The sequence below is a fragment of the Narcine bancroftii genome, chromosome 7, assembly GCF_036971445.1.
Source record: "Narcine bancroftii isolate sNarBan1 chromosome 7, sNarBan1.hap1, whole genome shotgun sequence".
NCBI classification, from domain to species: domain Eukaryota; kingdom Metazoa; phylum Chordata; class Chondrichthyes; order Torpediniformes; family Narcinidae; genus Narcine; species Narcine bancroftii.
Window position 1 is genome coordinate 70,024,109 of NC_091475.1, and position 20,672 is coordinate 70,044,780.

Here is a 20,672-nt window from a genome sequence, read left to right on the forward strand (position 1 = left end):
TCATTGAGTGATGTCACACCAACAACCTTATGCTCAACGTCAACAAAACCATGGAGATTATTGTGGACTTCAAGAGGAACTCAGGGGATCATGACCTAGTCCTCATTCGAAGGCTCAGTAGTGGAGAGGGTCAAGAACTTCAAATTCCTGGTTGTCAACATCTCCGAGGATCTATCATGGAGCCTCCACATTGATGCAATCACAAAGAAGGCTCACCAGCGGCTATACTTTCTGAGGTGCCTGAGGAGATTCGGTATGCCACTGAAAAGTCTCATAAACTTCTACAGGTGAACCGTGGAGAGCATTCTGGCTTGTTCCATCACTGCCTGGTATGGATGCACCAAGTCTCAGGATAAGAATAAACTTCAGAGGGTTGTTAACTCGGCCTGCGACATCACATGCAGCAAACTCCACTCCATTGAGGATGTCTACATGAGGAGGTGCCTTAAAAAAGCAGCCATATCCTCAAAGACCCCCACCACCCAGGCCATGCCCTCTTCATTCTGCTACCATCGGGGGAAAAGTTACAGGAGCCTAAAGATGAGCACCCACTGGCACAGGGACAGCTTCTTTCCCGTTGCCATCAGATTCCTGAATAATCAATGAACGAAAGACACTGCCTCACTTTTCATGCACTATTATCTTTAATTTTTTTTTAGAGTAATGTTGTAAAATGTTTATAATATGAATGTTTTCATTAAAATATTGCCGCAATTCACTGAATGTTATGACTTGCTCATGACAATAAATCGTGATTCTGATTCTGATCCATTTTCCCACTCACCCCTACTGCCCAGACTTCTCCCCATTTCAATTGATGCTCTGGCTAATCAAGAATCCATCAGTTTCTGCCTTAAATGCGCTTAATGACTTGACCTCCACGCCAACCATGGCACCATATTCCACAGATTCACAACCCACTGGCTAAATAAATTCCTCCGCATCCCAGTTCTAAGTGGACGCTCTTCAATCCTGCAATTGAGCCTCCTTGTCCTAAAGGATGTGATGTAAAGTAATATTGATGACATAATTTCACTGAAGAAGGAATGAACCCACTTGCAGCAAAGAGCAAATTGTAATTTATTTTGTAAGACGCGTTCACATTTGAATTGCATTAAATGCACGATAAAGAAAAGATAATTTTGTGCAATAAAACAGGAACCGACTCTTAAAAATATACGGAAGAGAATAATAAACATACCCCATCACTTTGAAATTGAAAATACTGTCACAGTCTTTAACCTGGAGCAATAATTTGTTTTGTGAGAATATATAAAACACAAAACAAACTTTGGCTAGGACAATTAATGTTTAGAACTGCACTGGGGCTAAAATAATTGAAAAGAAAACACATAGGTTCTGTTTAAACAATATATACAAGAAATATGGTATATACTCATGTTATCAACAACAACACTGGTGCCAATTAAATGTTTAAAAAAATTACGCATCATGAATTGACTTTTTTTAAATATACATTTAATATTTTAACAAAATAATACTGCAAAATTTTGGAGTCAAATACACATTCTAAAAACAAATGTAAAAAGTTGTGATCTAATTTGCTGACAATTTGTCTGTCTGAATGAGCGTGAAGCTCTCTGGAGTTCTATTCTGAAGCCTGCCCATTGAGGCAATAGTTCGCATGATTGTAAATACTGTACAAAAATAGCATGCCATATTACTAAAATGGAATTGCTGAAAGTCAATGGCAAATTTCCTCTCTGCTACCCTCTGCAATATTTAAAACACTGTTTTACCCACACTTACAATTTCATGAATGGTAAACTACCACCCTACTTCAAAGCTGTTTCCATTAATTAAGGATGGGCAAACAGTTGAATGATCATCGAAGGAAATAAACTGAAATCTACATCTGCTCAAGTAAGACATTATATTAAAATTATTATTACAGAATGTTGCCATGGATTAATATTGAAGGCGTCAAACCTTAAAATATGAATGTTTTATTTGCTGAGTAATGGAAGTTATAATGTTAGTTATTCTAAGATCACATGCCTCGCCACTATTGATGTAAACCAATGATGGCATAACCAAATTTTCTTTACCATGTATGCCAGCTAAGATGCAGAAAATAAATGAGAAGGGCATGGGTCCGGCCCACAGCCCATTTAAAGAACAAAACATTCCTTGCAAAATTTCCATGCATGTAATGCTTATTAATTGAAAGCTAGTCTTTTGGGGCCATTAATCAGTAATATATTTTGCAGTGGATACATTTCAGAATCTAGTGTGTTGCTGGTGACTTGAAAGTGCAGAGTCAGACCCTTCAAGTGCCTTAACAATGGTTTCCCCAGTCAGTGGGTCTGCCAAATTTTATCCCAAATATGTAGTTACTTCTCGGGTTACAGTGAGTGTGAGTGCTTTTCCAAATGGCATTTCCTTAAATACGCATCTGTGTCTGCCATCTTGTTGGGGAGTAACTACAATTTGCAATGTAACCTTCTTCCTTCCTTCGAGCATTGGTAACACATTTTGTTGAACAGTATCAGGAAGAGTCAGCATTCTTCCTTGAGATGGTTGTATGGAATGTGGATTATGATGAACTATACTTATTACTGGAGCGTGAATTGCTGTGGTCCAGTCCATGGTCGATGCCATTTGACTTCCACTTGATGCAGGACTGTTTCTCATCCAAGGGCAATACGTGCATCATTGTCTTCCTCTGGAACCAGCAGCATAGGCAGGACTGTATGTAACAAAGAACATTTTATAATTCCAATCATGTTATATACACGAGAAGGCCTACAGAACAGCAAAGTGAACAGCTGTTATTTATTTCACTCAGGAGGGCTTACTCACAAAATCTTTGAGCATTCAGATCCTTGAAACAACTTGATCTATGGTTCAGCTATTGCACTTCAATTTTCTATGATCTTTATCATTTATTAAAATCATATGTCATTAAGCTGAGTGAATAGGACAGGAATACAACAATATAGTTTTTACCAAAACTGCACTATGAAATGTATATATGAATATAGTGTAGTCCAAAGGTTCTCAACCTTTTTCTTTCCACTTTAAGTATTCCCTATGTCATTGGTGCTCTGTGATTAGTAAGGGATTGCTTAAGGTGGTTTGTGGGTGGAAAGAAAAAGGTTTTAATAGTCCTTCATTGGCTTGTTATCCACACAGTTTCATAACTCCAAAGGAAATGGGCCAATGACAATTTTACTCAAGCAAAATATTTCATTAACAATCGGGTCTAGAGCAGTGATTCTCAACCTTCCCTTCCCACTCACATCCCACCTTAAGCAATCCCTTACTAATCACAGAGCATCAATGACATAAGGATTATTTAAAGTGGTATATGAGTGGAAAGAAAAAGTTTTAAACATACCTGAATGACTCGTTATGTGCATGGTTTCAGAACTCCAAAGAAATGGGCCAATGACAATTTTTCTCAAGCAAAATTGGGTCAAGAGCAATGGTTCAACCTTTACTCTCTATGCACATACCACCGTAAGTAATTCCTTAATAATCACACAGTACCTATGTGAGTCAACGTATATCATTTTATGATAATGCGGACATTTTACATGGAGACAAGCTCTTCATTCCAAAATTAGTGAATTACCTGAACCCACATTTTAGTGGGTTTGAATACTCCTCCAGCAACAAATCACTGTTCTTAAAACCTAGGATTGCACACTGTCAGCTTATTTAGACACTTTAATTAACAATGAATTTCTTGAACTTTTAACTTCTACCATGGATATAACTGGAATATCAGTGGTGAAACAGTTCAACAAAAATTCCAAAATCAGCATTAAATGTCTTGATGGTAGTTCACAAGTTATTGTGTCAATTGAAAAGAAAACATCTGTTGCACTGTCAAGTTTTCATTTTCTGTGAAATGCAGATTCTCTCAGGTTTTGACAGAACATTCGTTTCAGCCTTGTCCTCACTCACCTCCATGCACACGAATCTTCCTGGAATTACGAGTGGACAGTGTGACGGAGGGGGCTTCTGGTAACAGGAGCACGCCTGGCTAATTGAGAATAACTGAATGATTTTAAGTTGTGATTCTCAGCTAGAGCATTCAGTTGTCATTTGCTTGAATTTGCCCAATGGCACACACTGAAATCAGACATTGCATAAGATTTTTGTTATTCAGATCAATAGTTATTGTTTGGATTAAGGTTTTATATAAAAATCCTATTGCTAGACGTGTGACAAATGGGCAGATACCTTTGTCATTTACATTGGAAAGATCTACTAGGCAAGGTTGCCCTTTGTCATCAGCTCTTTTGCATTAGTTATTGAAAATTTGGCTCAGATAATAAGGCAAGATAATAATATTAAGGATATTAAAGGGAAATCAGATGAATTTAAAATTAATTTATTTGCAGATGATGTTTTGATATACTTAACATAACCTCAGAATTCTTTAAAATGGTTACTTGATAGTTTGGAACAGTACGGAGAAATAACTGGTTATAAAATTAATTGGGGAAAAAAGTGAGATTATGTCATTGGTTGAAGCAGATTATAGTTTGAAAAATATTGTTAAATTTAAATGGTCAGACCAAATTAAATATTTAGCATTAAAGTAGATAGTAATTTTAATAAATCTTTTGTTTTATAAAATTAAAAATGGTTTGAATCGATTGAAAGATTTACCGATAACATTAATAGGTAGAGTTAATTGTATTAAGATGAATATTTTTCTTAGAATACAATACCTTTTTCAATCCATTCCCTTTAAGGTTCCACAAACATTTTTTAGAAAAGATTTGAATACTATTGAAAGGAAGTTTTTATGGAAAGGTAAGGGTATCTTTACAAAAGCTAACTAGGAAATATGAATTAGGAGGTTTACAGCTTCCAAATTTACAAAATTACTATAAAGCAGCACAATTAAAGTTTATTAACAGAATGTTGGATTTGGAAAAATCATTGGTATGGGCAAATATTGAATTATCTCAAATCAGTGAGAAGAAAATGGACCAATTTATTTATAAATGGAATTATAAGTTATTATATAATTAAGATTAGCCTATTTTGATACATTTAATGGAATTAAACACCCAACCCAAACCAACCAATTTTCCCTTGCAACCACTGCAACCGTGACTATCTGTCCCACATCGGACATGTCAGTCACCAACGAGCCTGCAGCAGACGTGGATATAACCCTCCATAAATCTTCCTCCGCGAAGCCAAGCCAAAGAAGAAGAATGGAATTATGGAATATGATAAATGAAGCAATAGGTACACAATGGAAAATATCTAGACACCTTTATATCAGAATAAAGTTTTTCCCTTTATGCTTAATAATCACTTTTTGAAATTATGGGATCAAAAGGGAATTAAATCTGTACAAGATTGTTATGAAGCAGGTTATTTTATTTCTTTTAAAGAATGAAAGAAAAATATGAAATAGCATTAAATACTCTTTTTTGTTATTATCAATTTAGAGCTTTATTATTGGATAATTTTGGACATACTTTAAGCTTACCAAGACAATCTCAATTTAAAATTTTACTTACAGAGGGTGGGAAGAAAGGATTTATATCTGCAATGTGTTCATTATTACAGAATAAAATGCCTGTTAGATTTACATAAATCTAGGTTAAAATGGGAAAAAGATTTAGGAACAGAAATTAATCAGTATAATTGAAGAAATTTATGTAAAGATAGTATGACTAAAATTGGTAATGTGAGATATCAGTTCGTTCATTATAATTTAATACATAAATTAGATTTAAATCCAGAAAAATTAAAGAGATATAATTTAATTTCTTCATGTTTTAGATGTCAAGGAAGTAGGTTATTTTCTACATTCAACTTGATGATATGAATCTTTCCTTTTTGGAAGTGACTTAAAGAATTTTTAGAAGTTATTTTTAAAGTTAAATTTTCATTGGATCCATCAGTATTTTTGTTAGGTGATATTAAAAAGTTGAGCTTAGAATCAAGAATTGCTAGATTTCAAGTTATATTTTTGAGATTAGCATTGTCAGAAAATGTTTAGCGGTTACTTGGAAAAGAGAGATTGATTTGAATATATATTGATGGCAATATGGAATTGAGATCTTGTATTCCATTATATAAAAAAACATATAATTTACGTGATAATTTTTTAAATCTGAAAATTTGGGGCCCTTATTTGGATTATATGGGTTTAAAATTTTGAATTCTCCAGCCATACTGTGGGGTATTACTCTAATCCATGGTAATTAATTATGTCATTATGGTTTGTATCTCCTTTCTTTTTCTGTCTTTTCTTTCTTTGGAGGTTAGGTTAGTTGGTTAGAAGTGTTTGGTACAGGGGGGACCAAGGGGGAGAGCAGATATGGGAGGAGGGTGGGTAGAAGGGGGGGGGGGCAGTGTGTTTATATACACCATGCATTTATCATTGGCTTATATGTATTACTTGTTATCTGATTATATGTATCATGGTTTAATACTTTCAATAAAATATTCAAAACATAATTTTTGTTATTCCAGCAATATTGTTTAAGATTTTGAGAACTCATTTGTTTTACACTGTTTAATTTGAAAGCCATCCCTGGTATTGTAACAGGGAATGATGCATCTATTCAGTAGATGAAATGCTATTCTCCAAGCCAAAATTGGGGTTCATTACAACATTATAGAAGACCAAAGGCTGAGAGTTCAGATTAAAGTGGGATGTGAGTGGAAAGAAAAAAGTTGAGAACCACTGGGTTAGGGTTTAAATAATTAATGTTCTAAAAGTTGTATAGTGTCCATAAAAAGATAGCCGCACTGGTGTATTTTGGCTGCCTGTTGTCATTTAGATAGTAATTAATTTATTCCTAATTGTATGTTCAGCACTTTCGATCAATGTGCATTGTGTTAAATGAACTATATAAATAAACTACTACTACTACATTGAGGTACAAATATTTATCAAAGTTATGATTTCCAACTCAGGAGACTGAAAGGTTTGTGGCACGCTTGTAAATTCAGATGAGCTATCTTACAAAGTGATCACACAATCTACATTTAATCTCTCCAATGTTGATGAGGCACATTATGCGTACTGAATGAAATACACTGAACTGGAGGAAGTACATGAATCACTGCTTCATCTGAAGGATTGTTTATGTCCCTGGTCAGTGGGAAAGTCAAAAGGATAAAAGAATAGCCATATAAGAAGATTGTGGGAGAATGTGAGTGATTGTTGGTGATAATAGAAGAGCAATGGGTAGAAAAATGTCAATAGATTTTAATCTGGACAAGTGAGAGTTATTGCAGTTCGGGCAGCATGGTTATCACAGCGCTTAGTGCAATGCTCTTACAGTGCCAGCAATCAGGACTGGGGTTAGAATCCCATGGTGACAGTAAGAGGTTTATATGTTCTCCCCATGTCTTCATGGGTCCCAATTTCCTCCCACTGTTCAAAACATACCAGGGAGTTGTAGTTTAATTGTGGGCTAAAAGGCCCTGTTACTGTGCTGTATATCTTAAAAAAAAAATAAAGAGAATGTAGCAAGACTCTAAAAGGCGCTGATGTGCAGAGAGATCTCACTGTCCAGGTACATAGCTTCTTGAAAGTGGCCATGTATGTAGATATGTAGAAAGCCATGGTATGCTTGCTTTCATTGGCAGGGCCTTGAAAACAAAATTAAGGAGATCTTGTTGGAGCTATGTAAAACTTTAGTTCCGCTGCACTTGGGTTACCACATGCAATTCTGGTTGTCCTATTGCAAGAAGAATGTGGAGGCTTTGCAAAGAACACAGAAGAGATTTACAAGGATGTTACCTGGTTTAGAGAGTATGAGTTATTGGGAGAGGTTGGACAAAATTGAGTTATTTTCTCTGGAGGCTAGGAGACTGAGAGGTGACCTACAGTAATTGAGGTTTATGAAATCAAGAGACACATTGATAGGGTGGACAGTCAGAATCTCTTCACTGGGATAAAAGCATCACTGATGCTGCAAGATTTTGATTCACTTTGCTCCATTTATGCCACTGCCCATTAGATCACTGCCCTTTCTTCATCAACAATCATTTTCACTGTTCATTTGTGGTGATATGACCACATGACTGCAGAGGCGACCTCTGTACCTGCAGGAAGACCACCTAAGGGGTTACTCCACCTGGCCGCCTATCAATCAGCCAACCTGAATACACCCCCTAGGGGGTTGACTCCACCTTGCTGGCTGTCAATCAGCCGACCTGAATATAGACCTAAGGCGGTCCCTCCTGAACCAATCACATGGGAGCCACTGAGGCTTGAACTGGTGTTCAGACTTTTATGAGAATAAAGCCTGTTATACAGTCTTTTGAGTTTTGTGTTTGCTTGCTGCTACCTCAGTGCACCACACCACTTTCCTGTTCTTTCCACCCCTCCTTCTCTGTACGATTCAACATCTCTATTTTCAAAAGTTTCCTGGATATGATCATCCACTTGAAATATTTAACTTTGTCTTTCTTTTCCACAGATACTATTCGACCTGATAAATATTTCCCCAATTTTCTAGTTTTATTTTAGATTTTCAGCATGTTGATTTTTGATTGCTTTGAGAGGATTCCAGAAATAGTCAAGTCAGATATGTACACACTGCATAGATACGATATCCACAGCAATGGAATTACAGTGGCATTATGATGAGAGGGATATTTTAATGTCACAAATACCACTGAGTGCAAGCAGAGTATGTTACCACATCAATCCATCCAGCCATGATTCTGGCTTATCTTTGCCATATTTCAACTTCCTGGCATTGCAAACTGGCATCGAAATCAAGAGGAACCTTCAAATGTAATATATAAAAGATGCCAATCCATTTCCATGAGTTGGAAATCATAACTTTGATAAATATTTGTACCTCAATGTAGTAATAGTAGTTTATTTATAAAGTGCATTTAACACAATGCACATTGATCGAAAGCGCTGAACATACAATTAAGAATAAATTAATTACTATCTGAACGACAACAGGCAGCCAAAATACTCCAGTGTGGCTATCTTTTTACGGACACTATACAACTTAGAACATTAATTATTTAAACCCTAACCCAGTGGTTCTCAACTTTTTTCTTTCTACTCACATCCCACTTTAAGTATTCCGTATGCCATTCATGCTCTGCTCTGTGACTAGTAAGGGATTGCTTAATGTGGGACGTGAGTGGGAAGGGAAGGTTGAAGGGAAGGAAAGCATTGCAGGTACTTGATTGCATATGGTGAGTGAAAAGAATGAACCGGTGGACTACTGGAGACGTCCCACACAGTTGTTTGGAAAGCATTTCTTTGCACTTACATACCGCCTTAAGTAATCCCGATGCCATCGGTGCTCTGTGATTAGTAAGGGATTGCTTAAGGTGGTCTATGGGTGGAAAAAAAGTTTGAAAATCACTGTTTTAATCATCTCTAATTGAGTCATGATGTGCATGGTTTCAGTATTCCAAAGAAAGTGGGCGAATGACAATTTTTCTTAAGCAAAATATTTCAATAACAATTGGGTCTAGAGCAATGATTCTCAACCTTCCCTTCCCACCCTAAGCAACCCCTTACTACTCACAGAGCACCAATGGCATCGGGATTACTTAAAGTGATATGTGAATGGAAAGAAAAAAGGTTGAGGACCAGTGCCCTAATCCGTTCCTCCCGATCGTAGCAATGAACAACTTCCCAATTTGAAATGAACAAAAAGTACTACAAACACCAGACTTCAAAGAACAAGTGGTGAACACAAATAAGTTTGGTCGCAATTCCGTTTGGATGTTTCAAAAAGTCAAACTGCAGCCATCTTAGGGCTGGTTTTCCGGCGTCATCAGGACTTGGATGTTACTGTCTGCCAGGTTCCAAAGGGAAACTACCAACCAAATCTCAACTTGAAGTGGCAGAGCAGCAATTCACTCAATGACCTCACCCCCCCCAACCTCGGACAATCCAATTGCTTTGAGGCCTCGCGCCTCAGATCGAGATTGACCATGACCAACACATCCTTTGGCGCTAACTCTGCCCCACCGCTCCAGTTGTATCGGGACACCACCTCCGTCTCTGCCACGTCGCACCAGTTCCACGACCATCGAAGCAGGGCACCACTAGAAGGCCGAGGCCACATTGCCACACTACCCCTCAGTTTGGTCTCTTCTGTAGGTCTCACTCCAGGACCGTCGTCGAGCTGCAAACCTTGAGACTTTGTCTCAGCGACCCTGGTCGTTGATTGGCGATCCAAGTTGCAATTCCAGACTCATCGCGTTTCACCAAAAAGTCCTGTCGAATCCAGGTTTGTGCACGACATGTCTACTTGTTAGTTACAGCAGTCCTGGGATCCAGAGTGGCTGCTTCTACGAATGCAGTTGTGCCACCATCTTGCAGAGATGTGTATTCATTGGCCTTCACAGTAATTTCATCTACCTCAATAATCCACTGAATCACTTGACCATGTCAGTGGGCTAGTCCTAAACTTGCCATTTCACTGACTAAACCTTTCTACTGGTCTTTATCTTTATACTGCTTCTATAAATACAAGCTCAGTAACCAAGTTTTGAGACAACAGAGCAAAAATCTCTTCACGTGGTTCAGTCTGCCTACTTTTGCTCCTGTTGATGAACTTGAGGAACTTACTGTGTCCAAAGTACTTCATAAATGCAGTGAAAGCTTCAGCCCTGCCAATATAATCATTACCTGGCTGGCTAACCGTTATTGTGATGGTTCTTCAGACAGATCAGATCGCATAGTCTCACTACTGGGATGACTAAGAGTGAGTGTATCTGCATCCAAAGAGGTGCAACGTGGGTGCTGTAGCTGTTCATCCCCCAATTCAGGATGCTGATCTTTACCATTTACTTGCACAGGAGCAGCCACGTTGTTGCAAAAAGAGACAGGTGCAAGTGGACAGTAGCAGTTGGTTTAACACCAACATTTGCAGCCTATAAATGTGGTAAGGTGAAGTAACAAAGAGAGCCAAACATTCAACATGCCTCCAACTCATCTTCAAGAGATGCTGAACAGAAAGTTATCCTTGCTGCTTTTTGAACTTGCAATTCTCCTTTACTCATATGCATGAGAAACGGTTACAATTGAGTTGGATACAATTGACCTGCAGAAGCTTGATCAGTTTATAAATCCCCACTCAATTGTAAAGCTGTCTCTTAATGCTGTCACTTTAATTATCACTCTTGCCAGCTCTGGACTGGTTATCCCCCAACAAAGAATAATTATGAAATTAAACATACCCAAGAAAATTATGAACTATTTGTCACTATCTACTTGGACTTTAGAAAAGCCTTTGACATGGTCCTACATGGGAGTTTAGTTCAAAAGGTTAAGATACCAGGTATCCATGGAGAGATTGGAAAATGGATTTGAAATAGGCTGTGTGGGAGAAAATAGAGAGTGGTAGTGGATGGCTGCTTCTCAGACTGGAGAGATCCTCAGCGATCCGGGTTGAGGCTATTGTTGTTGTATGATCTGGATGATAATGTGGTAAATTGGATCAGCAAGTTGCTGATGACTCAAAGACAGGAGGCGCTGTGGACAGTGAGGAAGATTTTCAAAGCTTGTAGAGGGATCTGGTCCAACTGGGAGAATGGGCCAAAAAATGGCAGATGGAGTTTAATGCAGGCAAGTATGAGGTGTTGTATTTTGGAAGGGCATTCACAGTCAAAGGTAGGACACTGAGGAGTGTGGAGGAGCAGAGATATCTGGGAATACAGATAGATAATTTCCTGAAGATGGCATCGCAGGTAAACAGGGTTATAAAGAAAACTTTTGGTATCTTGGCCTTTGTTAATCAAAGTATTGAGTAGAGGAGTTGGGATGTTATAATGAAGTTGTTTGGTGAGGCTAAATTTGGAGTATTATGTGAACTTCTGGGCACCTAACTACAGAAAGGATATCAATAAGATTGAAAGAGTTCAGAAAAAATTTACTACGATGTTGCTCGGTCTTCAGGAGTTGAGTTGCAGGGAAAGATTAAACAGGTTAGGACTTTATTCCTTGGAGTGAAGAAGAATGAGGGGAGATTTGATAGAGGTTTACACGATTATGAGGGGTATGGACAGAGTGGATATGAGCAGGTATTTTCCACTTAGATTGGGGGAGTTAAATATGACAGGTCATAGTTTTAAGATAAAAGGGGAAAGGTTTAGGGCAAGAGTCAACAAACCTTTTAAACCATTGACCTCTCCATGGAATCCTTGATCTCTCATCGACCCCCAAGTAAGTAAAATAAATGAATATTATCAGTAATAATTTTCTCTGCAGCCTAGACATTTAACAAGCCCTTGGATACTCCCTTCAAATTCCAAGGGTCAATATAGACCATTTTGCTGACCCCTGGTTTAGGGGATCATTAGGGGAATTCTTCACAGAGAATGGTGGGTGTGTGGAATGAGCTGCCATCTGATGTGGTGAATACAGGCTCAATCATACGTTTTAAGAATAAATTGGATAGATGCATGGATGGGAGAGGTCTGGAGGGTTATGGAATGGGGGCAGGTTGATGGAAACTAGCGGAATAATGATCAGCACAGACAAGAAGGGCTGAATGGCCTGTTCTATTTGCTCATGTTCGTTCACCTGGTGTTGGAACCAGTTCCGCATCAAGACAATAAGATTAAAATTATCCAATTTTATTGATCCGACATATCTTTATGAAACGTTCAAAGGCCTGAATGTGACTCATTTCAACTATGTTGGCTCAACAGTACTATTAATAGGCTTACACACATATGATTTTGATGATCTGATAAGCATTATATGTTTAATGCCTTTAAAGACCCATCACTAAAGAGCTTGGAATCAAACAGTAAACATTTTAGGCTGCAGATCTTGAAAACAATTGTGCTGCTACCTGAAAGCAGTTCTTGAATCTCTTGCTGACGAAATAGAGTGCAATAGGATTGATGCAGGAATTGAGGGAAGCCATGTTGATGCCAATGTAATTCATCACCAGGAGAAAACTGGAAAACAATGCAAGATCATTAGAAATGGTTATTTATTGTGCTGGTTGTAGCGTCCATGATACTATGAAGAGAAGAGGAACACGTCTACGCCCAGCTGAGTGAACCAGTAACAGACTGTTTATTCAAACAGACCAAGCTGCCAAAGCAATACTGCAAAACCCCTACCCACCGCGCTGGCTCACAGGAGAGACATCAGTGCGCAGTCTCAGGAGAGGCGCTCACTCCCCGCACTCCGCTCTTTAACCCTGGAGCTTCTACTCAGTGAGGAGGCAGTCACCATGCCGTTGTGCGTAGGCTGCGTGCGGTGGCAATTTGGCCCCTTCTGTACAGGGCTGGGCAGGAACGCTACACTGGGATATTATCGTGCATATAGATGATGTGCTCATTCACATATCATTGTTAATAATAAATCATAAATTAAATGTGTGTATTCCTGCATCCTGCATGGGTTCCTCGCCTCAAGTTGCCCACAGCCTGGCACCTGTGTGTTCTTCAGCTGCGAAGCTCCTGACTGGACTGCCACTGTGGTTCTTATTCCGTTGGTCTTCTCCACTGCTTTTCATTCTCAAAAGGGGGTAGTCTCCCCCTTTTCTAGTGCCCTGTGCCAGTTCTCTGTTTCCCAAGAGTCTTCAATAAACCACCATCAGCTCCTTTAACAGGACATTTAAAGCCTATACCAAGCAGTCAGTAGCTGGACTGGGTGCTAGAACCATGTGGAAGAACACTGGGCCTCCTCTCCTTGCTCTCCACAGGGCCGCATCAGCGGCAGCGCTGCCGTTACCGCATTTTCAGCAGAGCCACCATTTGTTTTTTAATCAGCAATACAGTTGGCCACGATGTTTGGCAGAGACATCATGGACCAAAGGGCCTGCTCCTCCTGTTCAACATTCCCAAGGATTTAGTCCACTGTAAACTGTATCATTGCAGAACAAAGACATGGGGCGGGACAGTTGGCATAGCAGTCAGTGCAATGCCTTTACAGCATCCGTGATCGGGGCCGGACTGGGGTTTGAGTCACACGCTGCCTGCGTGCGTTTTCTCCGGGGGCTCCAGTTTCCCCCCATCATCCAAAATGTACTGGGTGTGAGGTTAATGGGGTGTAAATTGGGCGGCATGGGCTCGCGGGCTGAAATGGCCTGTTTCCGCACTGTATGTCTACATTTAAAATTTAGAACAAAGGAAAGCTGGAGGGACTGAGCAGGTCAGGCAGATACATGGTCAGTGAGTGTTGTCTGTCAGACCCTTTGCCAAGACATGGTCGAGAGTGATTTTGCCGACATTACTAAAGAGATTTATATTTCCCATTTATCAAGATATTTATTCCATACACCACACTCCGCTTTCTATTGGTCATCAATATTGCAAGAGCAAGGTCATTATTAAATTATTTAGGATTCTTTAATTATGTGTATTTACATATTGTAAGCATTTATCATCTGCATGCTTCAACATTTTAAGATCTAAATGTTTTAAAAGATTTACTTTGTTTTAAAATATTTCCGAAAGCTGGGAACATGATCAAAACCTTATTGGTCTTTTCCTGGCCAAGGTTATCTCTGTTTCTCCCCCTCCATTACATTATATTCAGGTGATGAATGAAGCCATTTCATCCCACTGGGGAGAGCACAGGAGGCTTCTAAGTAATTCCCCATGCTTTTGTTTTATATTTTAATCTGATACCAGGTGACATATAGCTAATGGAACTACTGGCTCCAGCAACTCTGGTTTGAATTCAGAGCTCTCATGCTCTCTGCGTAAACTTCCCATGTGAGGATCCTCCCCCCTCCCCTCCCCCGTGACTGTGTGGGGTTTCCTCCTTGTCTGCTCAACTTTATTTCCATGTTCCAAAGACATATAGGTTGATTGGCCCAGTGTACTTCAGTGATGGAATATGGGGGGAGTTGATGGGAATATGGTGAGAATAATTTATTGGGCAAATTTAATGGACAATGCAAATGGGATTGGCCTGAGAGCTGGTATGGTCATAACAGGTTTAATAGCCTACCTATGGTATTATATGGAAAATGAAAAAATGAATTTAAGCTTCTGCTTCATCAACATTGCAAATAAATATAAAGCCTGACACTTTTAATCCTAAATTACCTTAAGAATCTATTTCTCCCATGCTGCTCTCTTTTGGTCACCAGGCAATTGTGCAGTGTTCAGCCTTACCTTAGTAGTTCACATCTATTGGGATCATTTTCATTGTAGAAAAGATTCTTTAAAATCCTGCTGAGATGCAGTGGGAGCCAACAAAGTGCAAAAACAAGCACGAGGCAGAACACAGTCTTTGCTACATCACGCCGCTGAAAATGAAGGATTAGAGCATTATTCAATTGGTAGCTGGATGAGATGCAAGAAAAGTCTTTAAAGCTACTTTGATGACAATATACATGAACAGTTGTAACTCTTAAAAGACTGAGGGTGAATAAACTATTATCACGATAGGAAGAATTCAGTACTTATCTTTCTGGAGACTTTTGAAAAACGTTTTGACATACAGCAGGGTAACAGGCCGCTTCAGCCCACGGGTCTGTGCTACCCAATTACACCCCTCTAGGTTCACCATTTTGAACGGCGGGAGGAAGCCGGAGCCCCCATGGAAAACCCCCACAGACACAGGGAGAACGTACAAATTCCTTAGACAGTGCAGGATTCGTACTCCAGTTCCGATCGCTGGCATTTTAACACTGTTGCAGTAACTGCTACTCTAACCATGCATAGAAATTACCAGAAAAATAGTGTTTGGGTATCACAAGATTAAATTAGTGAATAAATATTGCCGTGATCAGTTAATTCCAAATTCTGTTTGAAGTGCAGACTTTGGCCTTTAAAAATTTCCAGAGTTCAGAGAGGGGGAAAATAGGTGGCGGTTGCAGTTCAATGCCCATCGGAGGCAGAGCAATGCAGCAGATAGACCCGCTGCCTAACCCTAATCCTGATCTGTGGCTGTGAAGAGTTTGTATGCTCTCCCTGCATTTCGTCCAGGTGCTCTTCTGCCAGCAGGTTATTTGACTGCTGTGCATTGTTGCCAGTTTAGGTGGGTTGAAGAATTAATGGGAATGTACAGAGAATGGGCTACAGTGAAATTAGAGGAGGAACAAGTTGCTCTGTTTGCATGAAATGCAAATTATTTGAGTGCATAAAGGCTCAAAGGTTTATTTTATTGTCACATATTAATACATTAAAAATGGAGCATACATGATATACTTCAACTTTTGCATGTCGTATGGCAGCTAAAGTGTCACCATGAGCATTGCTCAGAGGCCCCAACAATAGGAGAAGGAAGAGAGTCCCTTCAGAGACCTTAAGTGGAAGTGGATTTACCTCCAGCACTCCGGCAACCATACAAACTCCAGTTCAAATCCTGAGCTCTATACCTAAACCTCCGATACAATCAGGAAGTCTTCAGCGCCCAAGGCCTTTCGAGAGTCCTTCTTGCCCAGATAACCCTCTAAATCTTACTTCAGAATAAGGAATTATTGTCATGAACAAGTCATGAAATTTGGTGTTTTGTGGCAGCGTCACAGTGCAAACATTCAGATTATAAATATCTTATGACATTTCTATAAAAAAATACACAAAAAGGCAGTGTCTTGGTTCATTGATCATTCAGGAATCTGATGGCAGCGGGGAAGATGCTGTCCTTGTGCCACTGAGTGCTCATCTTTCGGCTCCTGTACCTTTTCCCCGATGGTAGCGGGGAAATCAAAACATTGATGGTAGTCAAGAGGGCATGGCCTGGTTTGAGGATAGAGGCTGCTTTATTAAGATACAGCTTCATGTAATGTCCTTCATGGAGTGAAGCCTGATGCCTGTGCTTCCAATAATACTGCAGAGTTGTCTCGTAAGCTTCTCCTCAACTGCGGGGGTGGTGGGGGGGAGGGGGGTGCAGGGGTAGAAAGGGGTGTTCTTCCTGTTTCTGATGCCCAGTGGCAGTCCATTGCTCCCCTACAGACTGCTATCTTGGGCATAGACTACATGATTTCACGACTTAAAAAAAAAATTTGCTCTTTTAACAGGCTGTTTAAAGCCTGAATGGAGATGTCGGCCATAGAACTGGGCACTTGGACCATGCGCTGTATCTCCACGCCCCTCTCTCCCATGTCCGCAGCAGTGACAGTGCTGCAGATACAGCAGCTTTGGCAGCGTCACCGTGTTTTTAAAGAACTGTGAAAGGTCCCCAAATTATAGGAAGGATATCAATAAGGTGAAAAGGGTGCAGAGAAGATTTACTAAAATGTTGCCTGGATTGCAGTATCTAGAATACGGAGAAAGATTGTGTAGACTGGGTCTTTATTTATTGAAGCGTAGAAGGTTGAGGGGGGATATGATAAAATTATGAGTAGGATAGACAGAGGAGATGTGAATAGGCTCTTCCCCTTGAAGGTAGGTGAGATTGGAATGAGGGGGTCATAAGTTAAAGATTAGGGGGATAAACTTTAATATAGAGGACGCTTTTTCACTCAGAGAGTGGTGGCTGAGTGGAATGACCTTCCGGAAGAGGTGGTCGCAGCAGGGTCAATTTTGTTATTTAAGAGAAGGTTGGATAAATGCATGGATGTGAGGGGTTTGGAGGGTTATGGGCAGGGAGCAGGTAGGTGGGACTAGTGGAGATCATTTAAATCGGTGTGGACTAGAGGGGCCGAGATGACCTGTTTCCGTACTGTAATTGTTATATGTTATATGGTTATAAAGAAATAAACATTACAGAGCAAGTTTTTATTTAATGGTATAACTGGGACAGTCGAGATGATTTGATCAAAATATGGGTCTTCAAAACATAAAATAGCAACAGGTTTGAAAAAAAAGTTCCAGTGAAACTTTCTTTTTGAAGAGAATAATATGAATGCTTGTGATGTAGGAATGTATAAAGACAGAGTTTGTTTAAACACAATAGATTACAGCAGTTGAAGAGCTGGTTGTGAGGCAATCCAATCCAGGTTGAAATTTTGCAAGATCAGGTACGACATACGAAGAGGTGTGAAGTCTGTTTCATTCTGTCTGAACAGCCTGCACATTATTGGTAGAGAATTAACTGAACCAAAAGAATAGAGATTACATTGAAAAATGTCATCGAATCTTAATTTGAGTGGAACATTTCTTGGCAAAGAAGTGGTCTGTTCACTATTTTTTTCTGTACTGGGAAATGCAGTTTTCTGTTGATGGAGCTGAATTGCTATCAGTGCCAGATTTATTAAATGAACTGAGTGTTCTCCTTTGAACTGCAAAGCAATACTTAGGAATAGTACAAACTTGTAGGAATGGAGATGCATTCCAATCACATTGAAAATTGCAGGTGAACTTCAATCTAAAAGCTAACCTATTGAGATAGCGGAAGAGAATTGGTTCTTAGCACTTACACAAGTACAGATTTGTGTTATTGACTCGTGGCTGGCCAATATACCCTCACTGTCTGAGAAAATGGTTTGATTGTAACAATATTAAATTACTGATGTTTGGCGTTTCATATGATTGCAATAATTGACTTATAAACTTTGTGTTCTTGGAAATAAAAAGTTATTTTTCTTGCAGAAGTCTTCAATGTATTAAAATTTGAAATTATCCAAAGATTCTCCAATGCTGTTGGTCTCGAAGTTTCATAGCTTTTGCTGAGGCCATGCGTGGCAGGAAGGATGTGAAGGCTTTGAAAAGGCTCTTCTCTATCCTTTCTAAATTGTACAGAGAGCTGTCTAGATTGGAGACCATGAACTATGAGGAGAGGTTGAAGAAACTTGGGTTGTTATCTCTCAAGTGTCGGAGGGCGAAGGGACACCCAATGGAATTTCACATTATGAGAGGCACAGATAGAACTGACCATCAGAATCTTTGGCACAGGATACAGGAGAACATGCATTTAAGGTTAATAAATGGAAGGTTAAAGGAGTGTGCAAGTTTTTTTTATACATGGCATGGCAGGTGTTTGGAACAGGCTCCCAGGGATAGTCAAGGGAGAAGTTTAAACATAGGAGCAGTTAAAAAGCTTTTAGATAGACACAAGATTATGCTGAGAATGGGGGTCTTGTATCCCAATGATAATTATTCATTTTTTGTTAAAGTTTGCAGCCTGTATATGATATATGGGTTTAAATTTGTAATAGCGTTTTTTTCCCCACAGGTGTTGGGGTTGCACCAAATCATGGCAATAGTTGATGATTGTTATATGTTGATTCCTCTTCTATCTTCCATTCTTTCCTCTTTTCTTTTGGGGTAGATTAGAGGTGGGTTGGGAGGGGTGGAGGAGTTAGAGTTGGAGGAGGGGGACCATAGGGGATAAATATTATGTATCTACTTGTATTTTGACTTCGATTGTATGATTTATTTTGATCAAAAAAATAAAATTTTAAATAAAGAGAATGGGGAGATATGTATCATAGGTTGGCAGAAGAGATTTAGTTTAATTTTGATTCATCTTTGGTACAGGCATCGTGGACTAATGAATCCATTGCTGTCCTGTATTGATCAAGTTCTACATTCCAGCTTTGAGTTCTACCACATTAATCAATAAGCGAAAAAAACAAGATCCAGCCTCCATTGTCCATCTGACACCAGCTTAATGTGAAGAACGATCGGATTGAATTTTCCCAAATGGACATCTCTGTTTGGACTTCCTGTTCGATTTTCCTGATAGGATTAACTAACATTTGTTTGCTCACTGGTGTTGAGCCAAATCTAAAGGCACTGAATGCTGACAGGGCCACGAATAATAATGTGGAAGGACCAGGACAAGCCTTTGGGAACCCTCATCCAGCTGAAAAAAGTCCATCATTTTCTTGGGCAGTCGTCAAAGATCGTCATTTCTATCACCACTAAAAACTCTAGCAATTACTGAAGTATTAGTATGTGAAAAAAAATCTGCTCAGACAAAACACAAAGAAGTGAAGCAAAGTATCTGAGCCATGAGAGAGTGGGGTCTGGAGCAAATGCACGCTGCTGGAGGGAGAGAATAGTCAATGTTTCAAATCCAGATCCAGTGTCACACAGGTGCAGGATCTCAACATGAAACGTTAGCAACTCTTCCACTCCCTGTCCCTCCCTCCAGCAGAAGGCTTGTTGCTTTAAACCAATAAAAACCCCACCCCCTTTATTGCTCAAAAATTTGTAGTCGCTATTCAAATGAGCTTTCACTTGGCCCAAGCACAGAGACACCAGCAACTGAATGCTGCAGAGAGAGCTTGGGGAATGAGATTGTGGTTTATAAATATGCATGAGTAATTGCCATAGGGGCAAACACAGGGACTTTCAAGGCCAAAAGATTATTGGTTCATTTAACTCAGAAGAGTAATCCTCAACCATTGAATTGTGTTGGCTCTTTCTCAACCATTCATTCCCCAATATATTTTTCCTAACAGGGCAGGCACGGATGGCATAGTGGATAGCGCAACGTCTTTATAGCACCAGTAATCGGGACTGGGATATGAATCCTCCGCTCTCTGTTTGTACATTCTCCCCGTCTCTGTGTGGGTTTTCCCCGGGGGTTCTGGTTTCCTCCCGCCGTTCAAAACGTACCAGGGGTCTAGGTCAATTGGGTGTAATTGGGCAGCACAGACTCGTGGGCTATAATCGTGCTGTAGGTCTAAATTTAAAATTATTTCTTCAATTTCCATTTTCAACTTACTCACTTGACACAATAACAAAATTTACTGTCCTTTATCTATCTGCACAACCTATAGAAATGCCAGAGTATCCAAAACGGTCTCTTATACATAAAATATTTCCCATTTCATTTCCACTTCTTCATCCATGTTGTTGAAGCGGGAAAT

The 20,672-nt window shown here is 39.5% G+C and overlaps 1 protein-coding gene across 1 annotated transcript in view; it reads right to left on the reverse strand.

Moving 5' to 3' along the window:
- Nucleotides 1–1,063: 1,063 nt before the first annotated feature.
- LOC138739000 (endothelin receptor type B-like) overlaps nt 1,064–20,672 on the reverse strand; it is a 50,238-nt gene continuing 30,629 nt past the window's right edge. Inside the window, exons 5-7 of the mRNA XM_069890317.1 lie at nt 15,082–15,215; nt 12,798–12,906; nt 1,064–2,710 (exon numbers count right to left, since the gene is read on the reverse strand). Coding sequence (XP_069746418.1) covers nt 2,558–2,710; nt 12,798–12,906; nt 15,082–15,215 — 396 coding nt within the window. The 3' untranslated portion in view covers nt 1,064–2,557. The remainder of the gene's footprint in view (nt 2,711–12,797; nt 12,907–15,081; nt 15,216–20,672) is intronic.